Consider the following 11309-nt stretch of genomic DNA (forward strand, 5'->3'; position numbering starts at 1 on the left):
TGTAGCTTTGCATGTATTCATTTAAAGACATGAGGCTGCACAAACTGGACGACTACTTAAAACAAGCCATGATGGTCTTTGAGTTTCAATTGGATGCTGTGGAGGAGGATAACTAGAGGTGTAATGGCGGTGGCTACATAGAAAGGCTTTCTAGCCCTTGCTCTGGCATGTCAACTTGTCCAACGTCCATCTGTACTAAAGCTCATCTATTAAGAATGGATGCCAGAGTAATGAATCTGATGAATACTTTAGTATAGCTGGCTTCCCTTGGGCAAGAAGAGATAGGCCTTGATATTAGCAATATGCTTGCTTTCTACTGTTACAAAGGAAAGGTCGGATTATTTGGACCTAGAACCGTATAATTTTCTCAACACAAGTAATATCTCTATGTGCATATATCTAGCGGAGAGCCCCTCTCTCCGCAACAACAACCCCACTTCATCGAATGACAGCGTCTATTCACTAACCAAAAATTAGGTCAGTTGACATGCCCAACACCTGATCCTGCGATGTGGAGTGACTGTGGAAGACAACAATGTTGTGCTGACAGCAAAACGGATTACATTAAACATGTGATGCAACAAACAGGCAGGAGGATTTAGGCGTTTAATTAGCGGTGACAGACTCAGGTGTGCCCACATACATTTCAAAAGAAGTGTCAGGTTTTCCCATGAACACGTTTGTTAAAGTGCAGATAGAACGGATGTATTCAGAGCCCAGTTTATCTGCTGCATCACCAATCAAGCTGCTGGAGAGATGAAGCAAGCTTGCTTATACTTTTTAAACAGAAGTGGCTGTGGCCTAATTAAAAAAGTGCTGAAATGCAAAAAAGTGGAAAGGGTGCTTATCAGCTATGTTTATAGTCTGTGTTAAGGAGACAGTCAACAATTCCTCCTTTAACTTGTGTCCCGTGGAGTTTGAACAGCTACTTAATATTCCTCCATTCTGTCTTAGTAGCATCTGTGCTAGGGCGGGGGCACCAGGCCATTTAAACTAGATGTTGTCTCTGGCACAAGTGCTTATAGTAAATGTCAGGACCTTTCAGAGCCATAATAATGACACAGTTGAGGAAAATGATACATGGTGGCGTTTCTGTCCTGGGTGAGGCTGGAAAACTCTGCTCCAGTACAATCATGTACAGCCAGAAGAGATTTTCATCAACTGGTCCGTTGACGTGAGGCAATGATTTTATATTTATAAGAATACCAGACTTTCAAACCAGTGACAGGTCAATTTTGCACCATTACAGAGACTAAGGCCTGTGGGGCGGACCTTATTTTGTCGCTGAGGCCCAACTGTCAAACTGAATTACAAAAATAAGCTTGGATCGCTGCCTAGCCTTGCTGTGTATTGCCCATCTCCGTATTTATTTGCATTGTTTCTATTTTTTCCCGAGGTAGAATGTAAAATCTCAAGTGTACTTTTAGTCTAGTTTTCATCATATTGTACATTTTTCACCGGTATAATAGGAAAACAGCCTTTCATGTACTGAGCCCAGAGCATTTAGATAAAAAGGTAAAACAAACTTTAAAAATAGTACTGCAAATTGTAATCGTGGTTCAGATTTCAGTCTCTTCGGATTAAATTTACAGTGAAAAGCTCTTTGCTGTTTATTACAGCTGCTTAACCATGTGGAAGAGGCTGCCACTGTTACCATGTGTTTCCAGACAGCATGGGGAACTGTCTTTGCATCCTGCTGTTCCCTTTAAATTCAGAGCCAGATGAGTCATTTACAGGGTAGAGTCAAGGTGTATTCATCTGAATCAAACTGATATGAAACCTGTGTAACAGGGTGGGGAAGAAAAGAGATGTGCAACTCCTCTGAGCAATGTGCTCCCTATGGAGGCTTACAGATTTGCAGCTATGTAAAAAGAGGCAGCATATGTGCACAACTTGAATGTAACCGTGTAAGAGGCTTTGAAGAGGCAGGACGAATCATTTCAAATACAACGGGCATTTTGTTAAAGGCGGAATTGGCTTTGCTTTTAAGTAACCAAACGAGATTAAAAGGTTGATGATACACCTGCAGTGTGAGAAGCAGAAATCGTTTAATAGATGTGGACAAACTGCCTGACATGAATCAGAGCAGCAGTAATGCAGCACGAAGAAGTGAAGAGGGAAATGAACATATGACAGCGGACGTGCCTCTCGGGAGCTACTCCATAATCCTAAGGCAGTGACTAATTGCGTGCTTCTGGGTTTTGTCAGTATTTTACAATGGTCACATTTTTTAGGCAGCTATCAGCTCCGGGGCACGGCAAAATTGTCTTCTAATAGTCAGGGGTCACGACCAAAGAGAAGCTCAACAAACAGCCATTGTTTTCTGCACTGGGTCCCTCTGAGTTGGCTCTCAAGGCAGATGAAAAAAAACAAAGGAGGAAAAAAGAGAGAGCCACGCTTGATTGTGGTCTGAGAAAATGACTCTGCCAAGACAGGCAAAGCCTTTGTCATTACTTTGGGGCGATGACAGTGTTTTGCAATTAGATGCACACAGAGGAAGAAGTAGAGCTGTTTTACAGGCTTAAAATCTGTATCAGGTCAGCAGGTGCAAGCGAACTGAAAACATCACATTGGCAGCATTCACATGAGTGAAAACAAATCCAGTCAATGGTTACAGCGAGTTTTGAATAAACCATTAATTAGCTATGAGAGAGAGGCGATGAAAGCGTCTTCAGAGTGTTTACCCCAACCATTTCCTCGATTTTCTACACAGCATTTACTGAGGCAATGACCCGCCTGTGGAGTTTGTTGCCTTATTCAGGGGGCGGGAGGCATCGTGTTTATTGAGCTGATTCATAGTAGAGGGATAATCTCTGGCCCAATAAACCATCAGGATTCAGGCAAAGCTTCTGCCGCTGATCACAGCCAGCCCAGATTGACACCAGGGAATTAGACGCCCCCACTAAAGAGACAGTCGGAGGTGGAAGTCTATTTGATGGGACGGCCCTCGGGCACAAAGGGAACATGTTAAAAATAGTGAGTACCCCCTCAGCTGTTGCCAAGGTAATTCTGCCATGAGCACCAACGTATGGTCATAATGAGACGCCCATCACCGTGCCGCCAAAGACGATGACCTTACGTCACAGACACAACTCCCCTCTTTAACGATCAAGCAGGAGGCAACACCGACTAAAAGGCCACACTGAGTGGAACTTTAGACAGTTGGCTGCTCTGTATTCAGGTCCACGCCCAGAACCTCTCAGAGTCAACATCCACAGAATTCATATTGAAATTGGGTGAGCCTCCCCGCTCAGCCCTTTCCTCACAGCCGTCACAGCGGATATTTGATATGGGAGAGAACAAGATATTATCAGAGTCCTCCAAAGAGTTTGCTTCTTTTTGTGTGTACTTTGTGTACACACAAAAAGAGTTTGAGTGTTTTCACGAGACACTGGGATGGATCATGCCGATTAATGTCAATTAAAGTATGCAGTCGATCATATTTTCGAAAAGTACAATGTGGTCTCAGCGTCAGGGGAACGTTTTGATGATAAATGTTATTTTTGCATTTCTTAGCTCTGTAGTGTATGGGTCCAAACCACGCCCGTGACAGTTTATGTACCTGAGCAGCTGGCATCGTACCGTGCGTGATGGAGGGAGGAGGGGGTGAGGATGGAGGGAGGAGGAGGAGGAGGAGGAGGAGGAGGGAGACACTGCCATAACTCGGCTGCTGATGTACAGCGACCACACACACTCTCCAGCCTCGTTTTGAAACTGCGACATGACAGTGTGCATCCGAAAAAACTGAGCAACCGCACAAAAACAAAAACACACAAACACACACACAACATAAACCAGCGGGATGCCACACATCCACACGAACATACGTGATCCCTGTTTAGCACTTGTGTGACGGACATGTTGTGATGACATTACATAAGCGCTGGTGTTTGTGTGTGGGGGGTTAATGTGGCAACTGGAGCGACGCTGTCCCATTTAGAGCAGCTTCCAAAACCCAGCACACGCACTGGTGAATCCCTGCTGGCGCACGAGCACAATGGGGAAGCGTCTCACAAAACTTTGCCGCTAGCATCCGAGCTAAGGTGCACTTGTCGCCGGAGCAGCATCCCGCTTGGCGGCCGTTGCACCGATCGTCTCCTCTCCCAGCCCCCCTCCGCTAGCTCCCTCCCTCCCTACCTTCCTCCTGTCAGGCGAAAATAACAGGGACGGGGGGGATGGAGGGAAAATGACCCATTGTGTGTTCCCCGCGAGCTCCGAGTGAGAAACCCGCAAAGTACTTCACAGAAAACGGCGTTAGCCGGAGAGAGCGGTGCTTGGGTTCAGCTCCCGCCGAGGAGCGAGTGAGTGAGAGCGGGAGAAAGTTGTGTTGCGTGTTAGCTCGTCCGGTGTGTGTGTGTGTGTGTGTGTGTTGTTTGTGTACCTGAGCAGAGCCGTGTCGCCTTGTCTGCTGACCACATTCTCCACCGAGGAATAGTCCACAGTTTGTCCGGCGGGCAGACAGGACGGCAGGAAGCAGCACAGGCTGAGGATGATCGCAGTGAGCCACTGACCGGACACACACGCGTCCTGCACCGCAGTCATTATGTCCATCGCAGCCCAAGTAAGTCTGCTAAAAAAAAAACTAAACAAACCCGTGTGGAGCAGGTGGAAGGGGGGGAGGTGGTTCGCTTTAGAAAAGAAATGGGTAAAAACAAAAACCCTCGACGAGAACCCGGCGCGTTTTAATTCCCACACTTCTCCCTCCTCTGCAGCCCCGGTGGAAGAAAAACGCTCCGCCGCGCACTTTCCCTTCGCTTCAGTTCGGTCCGGATGCTGCGGAGCCCACACCGCCACTCTGCTGAAGTGAGCTCTCCAGTGGCTCGCACACCATCTAGTGAGGAGGAGACGCGCTGTGAAATGGGAGCAGACCTCGAAGCAGACAACCCCCAGGCTCGGATCCTGTTGCCATGCGGCCGTTTCCCGGGCAACCCCCTCTCCCAGTGGCTCGTGATGGAGCGGTAACACTGGGAGGTATCGACAGGACCCGGGAGCAATTAAAGATATCGACCCGGAGAACCACCCCCACTATTTGTTCGTTTCGCCTTAAGGAAATGAGCGTTTGGCGGAGAAAAAAAATGGAGCTCGGTGGGGACGGTGACGCAGGAGTCGAATGCTCAGGGAAACTCTGAGAAAGATTTCAATTCTCTTTTAACAACAACACAAAAAGGGAAAATCACCGGCAGCTCGTGTGCCAATGAGCAGCAGTTAACCATGTACATGTGTTGGTCTGCTCCACAAAATACAATCAAGATGTCGTTTTGGAGTTCCTTTTTATTATTCACTATTAAGGGAAACTGCAAAAAGCTTGTGGGACCTTTCCCTCCCTCCCTCCCTCCCTCCCACACGCACACACACACACACACAGACCCACACAGACACTGGGGAGTTTTAAAGTTTGTTCTAGAGCAGTAGCCCCCCCCCTGCATTATGCCGCTCTAAGCCTTTTGACTTAGCCCACATAAATCTCCACAGACTGTACAGCCATAGCCATGGAAAAGACACACATTTCACTGAGGTGACATGTTGGCATGGCGCCTTTGAATCATTGCAGTTGACACATGGCTTTTCCTGAATATAACAAAAAATATCCTTGTGGACTTTAAACCAACATTAGACCGAGCAGTCAGGGCTTTGTGAGTGTTGCAGAAAATGTGCTTTAAAGTGCACAAGATTTTGGAAAAGATTTCCAGTAGGATGACTGGGAGGATGTTCTAATTTGTTGACATCTTTCAAGTGACAGCTGTTAAGCCATGGTGTGAGTAATCCCTATTGTTATGATTCATCCATGCAGCCATTATTGTTCCATTGTTTTTATTGGTGTTATTGCCGTAGCCATGGAGGTTATGTTTTGCACGTGTCTAGTTGGTTGATTTGTTTGTCTGTCAGCAGAATTATGCAAAAACTTCTTAACAGATTTCCACAAACTAGGTAGAAGTCTGGGACATGGGCCAAGATTGAACCTATTAAATTGTCATAAACTGATCTGACTTCAGTTGCAAGTGGCTTTTCCGAGGTTAAATTAACAAATCAAATAGACTTGAGTGTTGCAACTCGTTTAATTACCTTTGCCAAAGAGGTTCTGTTTTAATAATAACTAATAACAATAACTTGATCTGGATAGCACTTATATAAACTGAGGTTACAAAGTGCTTCACACAAAGGTCCATGGCAAAAGAGCTCATTCATTTTTTTGGCATGGATCGGGTAAATAAAAGGGATCCAGGAATACCGAGAAATAATGCACGGATCTCGTTTGTAAATCCAAGCATCTTTAGGGTATTGATAATGTGCGATTTTGTGAGCTTCCAAATACAAATCTGGATTTAAAGGACCAGTGTGTAAGATTTAGGTGAAAGGGATCGATTGACAAAAATTTTATATAAAGTAACGTTATTGATGTTTTCACTAGTGTGTAATCACCTACATTTTTGTTTTCTTCAACCTAGAATGAAGCCCTTTTTATACAGGAGCCCAGACTGGACAAACTAAACACCATTTGAGGTTTTAAGACAACTGAAGGCCACCACAGGTTCTCTTTCAATTTTGGAAGGGGAGGGTGAGTTGAGGTGCAATCAGCTGCAACATGCAACTTCACCACTAGATGTCACTTAATCCTACACACTGAACCTTTAAATGTAGTCTTATTTGTGGGGTGCACTTTACAGTTAAAACTTTTTAAATCACGTTTTTTAACATTGGCCACCGCACCCTTTAAAGAGGTGTGTGCTCGACTGAGTACCATTCTACTTGCTGATGTTATTTTCCAGTTTGCGGTTTGTATCTTATATATAAACTTTCCTATTCTTTTCCTCCTAATAACCTTACTTTTGCTGTTATACTTTCCTTTATCAATTTCCCCAAGGGGAACAATACTGTTTGATGATATTTTATCTTAAAATCTTATCTCACAGACCACAGAGCCGAGATTGTAGGCAGTGATATTATCAAGATGCGCTGTATGGAGCTGCTCAAAATTAAATGGAGTGAGTGACTATGAACTTCTGAAGGGATTGTTTCGGTTTTCGCACTGCAACAGCCTTCATTCTCTTTCCTTGCCATTTGTTACAAACCAGGAGAGAAAGAACCTTGATCTTCCATAAAGTCATTCTGGGTTTTGCAAATGTGTCCCTTTTTTTCATCTATGGTTATTATCCTACCTGAGGAGATAAATTGTTTATCGGGGCACATTTCTGTTTGCAGGCCCTGGCTGTGACAGAGAGCCAGGAAACTGGTTTCCAGAGGTTACAAGGGACATTTCGCCGTGTTGGAAATGAGTCAACAGTCAATGTTCCATGACAAGCAGCATTAAAGAGAGGGAGTGAAAAGTTCATCTTGTCATAAACACAAGTCTAATTTGCATAACTGAAGCTCCCTCCACTGCTAATAGCTGTGTTAAGGCCATCAATACAAATTCTTACTCTATGGTTCTGTGTCGGACGTGTCTCGGACGTGGCTGAGACACTCACATATTTTGCTTCCAAATCGTTTCAGTCACAACGTCGATTTTTTATTTTCTATGAGCCCTTCAAATCACCTCAGAAAATGTACCTTCCCATGCATGAAAGCTATAATTACAATGACTCAATTTAGTGTTAGTGCACTGTGCAGAGGGGGGAAGAAGACTGGCAGCCTCTAATATTCAACTCATAATAACCTCAGGAATTAAGAACGCGCTGAAAGAAATCAGGCATCGGCCGATCACCATGTCTGAACTGTTTTGAGTAATGGATACCTTGGATGTTGCCTCGTAGCTTTCATAACCAGCTGTTGTTCTGAGATGGGGGCAAAATCAATGCAAGCAATTTATTTTATCGGAGAGAGAATGAAGTGACATGAGAAAATGGACAAGTTTTTCTCAGGACAAACGCGTTTCCCTTGTTAGTTTGAACACAGTATTATCAGGATCTTCACGAGTGAACCATAAACCCATGTAGAATGGATTAATTTGTGTCTGTGCGAGAGGTTATTGAGTCCATCAGCAGAGTTCAAATTATGGGTATGTCTTAATTGTATGCAACAATGTGGCAAAAGCACTGATGCATATGCTGCCTTATGAGCCTGAACCAAAAAGCTTCAACAAAGAACCTTTATTGCTGTTGTCTGTTGTATTTTTGCCTTTACGCTCAAATCCAGCCTTTGTTACGATCCCAATTTAACGTGAGTAATGCAGCAAGTTGAAGAGCAAGGCTTTCTCAAGTAGTAAAGTGCACCTTCATTTTTCTGTAATAGTGATTTGGTTGGCTATTATGATAATGGATGACATCCAGCAGGGAAGTCTGCCAATCGATCTCCTCCGACTTCGCAATATGAATGCTGAGCAATTCTGTTATATGCATCCCTGCAGCCTGGGTTTATGGGACATGAGAAAGATCCATGTAAAGATAACTCATCTCGCTTTCTAAGGATCCATGCTTGAATCCCCAAATTCCTCGACAGAGGCTGCATGTAAATCAGTTTAACAACTATGATTCTAGATGTGGAACAACCTCTCGCTCACCATTTTGTCTTATTTTCTTTTAACATAGCAAACTGACATAACTGGCTTGTGTAATTTTTAAACAAGATGATGTAATACCTTAATATACTACATGTAGTCTCAGTTAATTCACAAACCATATGAATTATTTATTCGCATTTAATTTGACATCCTCTGTTTTAAGACATAATCAGCATTTTTAGGAAGCAAGCTTCTCCATTTCTTGACCTCAACTAAACGTACACCATGTCTTCACGGATGTCAAACAGAAGGCATGGAACTCTTTCACAGCTTTTGATCAACAACTACTGATGGTCCTGATCATAGACTGTATATAAAGATTGAAGACATGTCTCCACCATCTCCATTAAGCTGAAATACCAGGATACAAATGCCGGCATCTTGTGTAGATTGAGCCAGAGTTTGCGTAGTTAGCGGTCAGAGGCTGGAGCTGCATTAGTGAGGTCCCATCCACAAAATACCCTTGACCAATCTGGATTCTGTCTTAGCTGTCAATCATGATGTATCACCCTGTTTTTATGGAATCAAATAACTAAAACCAAACTTACCGTAAAAATTAGCACTTCGACAAACATCATTGTGCTAAGATCTATCTAAAATGACAAACATTTTCATTGAGAAAAGTGGATTTGAAGTGCACATTGACCTTTTCTTTTTGTCCAAGTCCAACCCGCTAACTTGGAGAAGACAGGGATAATGACCAATATTGCAGCCAGCAGACAGGGGCAATCTGAACGCTTTCCTCTTGCTTTCGAGGAGACGTCATATTGTCTATCTTTATAAACAGTCTATGGTCTTGAAGTTGCACTGCAATGCGTCTCCTCCTGCTCCGATGTCTCTGAAAAAAAGACGCAGAAGGCTCCAGTGGGGCCACAATAATTAACACAGTATAACTGTGTCAAAGTGTCTATTCCCCTGCAACATGAAGATGGTTTGGAGAACAGAATTTCTCTCTGAACATCGTGTGATGTTAACAGAAGAGCAGAGATTCACAGTTCAAAGTAGACTGGATGTGTGGACCTGCAAAGTCAAAAACTGCACCATCGCAGCTTTGACATTCAGTCTTCTAAAAAAGTCTGACCCGACTTTCTAGGAAATACAAAACCAGGAAAACCAGCTGCTACTTTTGCCCTGAGTTTTCACTTAACAAATTCCATTATGGTCCAGTTCAACAGCTGCCACTTGAATGTGCAGAGAGTAATGCATTACATTTCTCAAACTGTTCCTTACTGTCAAAGTCCAAATGGACATTTATAACTCAGCTGTAGTGAACAAAACACACTTTGAGAAAACTATGGAATTTGATATATATAGCCCTGAAGCGGTGAATTATTTTGAGCAGCTCCTTTTCTTTGCCTTTGCTGCACTGCACATGTGGGATAAGAAACTACAGCACTCATGAGTCATAACTGATTTTTACTTTCCGTCAGCACCTACCACATATCATACATGGTGAATAGTTCAGAAAAATCTCCAGAGTCATTAAAATCTGGCGAGAAACAGATCTTGTAGCCCCATGAGTGGCATTTACACTGAACTTTCTGCAGGCTGTGCAGCACAGCCAGACAAGTTTAAAAGAGGGAAAAGTTCATCTTGTCACAGAATATGTTTAGAGTCGGCAACAATGAAACATGACTGACATCTTTGTAGGACATACTGTTGGTTTCTTGTTAATTCGCATCACTTAAATGTGGAGCAGCTGTCTAGAACAGTTGAGTGCCCGGTTGGCAGGGTGCAGACTGGTCTGTCGTGTACCAAGTACGCTTTAGGCTACACAATAATGAGACTCTGGGAACCAACAATGGATGAAGCCACTCATGAAACCTTCCGTACGCTAAACTGATAATTTACTGATCACAAGGAGTCAGATGTATAATTTCTAAGATTTACAATCCAGCAACTTGTAGTCCCTCATTTTAAATACAGAATAATTCCTTTGTGGCATACAACTGCTGCACTGTCAAACATGAATCTGAGTGTGAGTTTATTCGTGGTTTTCTGAAGAAGCGATTTGCTGCAGCTGGAAACAAGGTTGATGAAAGTGGACTCAGGGTTTAAAAAAAACCTGGGAAATCATCCACGATAGACGAATAGACCAAGCTCCTGCAGAGCTGAAGGACGCAGCACAATCAAGTAGTAATGCAATGAGGGTTCCTCACTGCGAGCGACCCTTTAACATTACTTATATTGATTAGATACATTGCTGTTATGAAAAATATTGACTGATGTAATGGAGCATATAACTTTACATGATGACTGGGAGGCCTTGATAATTCCTTTTTAAATTACTTTATTACGTTAATAAATGTATGTTTACAAGAATCAAATTTTCAATATAATTTTGTCAGATTTACTCTTTGATAGACATGTTTTTCTCTTGTATGTATTTGTCTAGCTGACTTCATCTACTCTAATGAATGAGTTCTTTATTTGTATCTCACTCTGTGGGAAATAAAGTAACGCTGTCTTCCGACTCCCTAGGTTTTCTGTTCTATGCCCCAACAGCAGCCACCGGCAAAGCAGCGGCTCCTGTTTGTTTTCTTTGATTGTGAGAGCTAGATTGTGAGAGGCAAATCCCTCCTCTCTGTATCTATCGAAAAGTTTGATGCACCATGTAAATGCTGCATGTCTGTGATAAAATAGTTTGAACTGCTGCTTCTTTGAAGAAACCTTTTTCAAGACATAATAAAATAATTTGCAGTGTTTCTTGAGTTAAGGACTTTATAACAGTGTGTACTTCTTTTAAACTGATCTGATCTGAAACCACTGGTTTTTCAACAACTCAAACGGCTTTAGAGAAAGATTTAGGAAA

At 43.1% G+C, this 11309-nt stretch overlaps 1 protein-coding gene across 2 annotated transcripts in view; it reads right to left on the bottom strand.

The window, feature by feature from the left end:
• The window catches only part of negr1 (neuronal growth regulator 1), a 124531-nt gene extending 119812 nt beyond the window's left edge, over window positions 1–4719 (bottom strand). For both annotated transcript variants that reach the window (XM_062395596.1, XM_062395595.1), the window contains exon 1: window positions 4382–4719. In XM_062395596.1, coding sequence (XP_062251580.1) covers window positions 4382–4551 — 170 coding nt within the window. In that variant the 5' untranslated portion in view covers window positions 4552–4719. The remainder of the gene's footprint in view (window positions 1–4381) is intronic.
• Window positions 4720–11309: the final 6590 nt, after the last annotated feature.

This window comes from Platichthys flesus, chromosome 9, assembly GCF_949316205.1.
Source record: "Platichthys flesus chromosome 9, fPlaFle2.1, whole genome shotgun sequence".
Classification (NCBI taxonomy): domain Eukaryota; kingdom Metazoa; phylum Chordata; class Actinopteri; order Pleuronectiformes; family Pleuronectidae; genus Platichthys; species Platichthys flesus.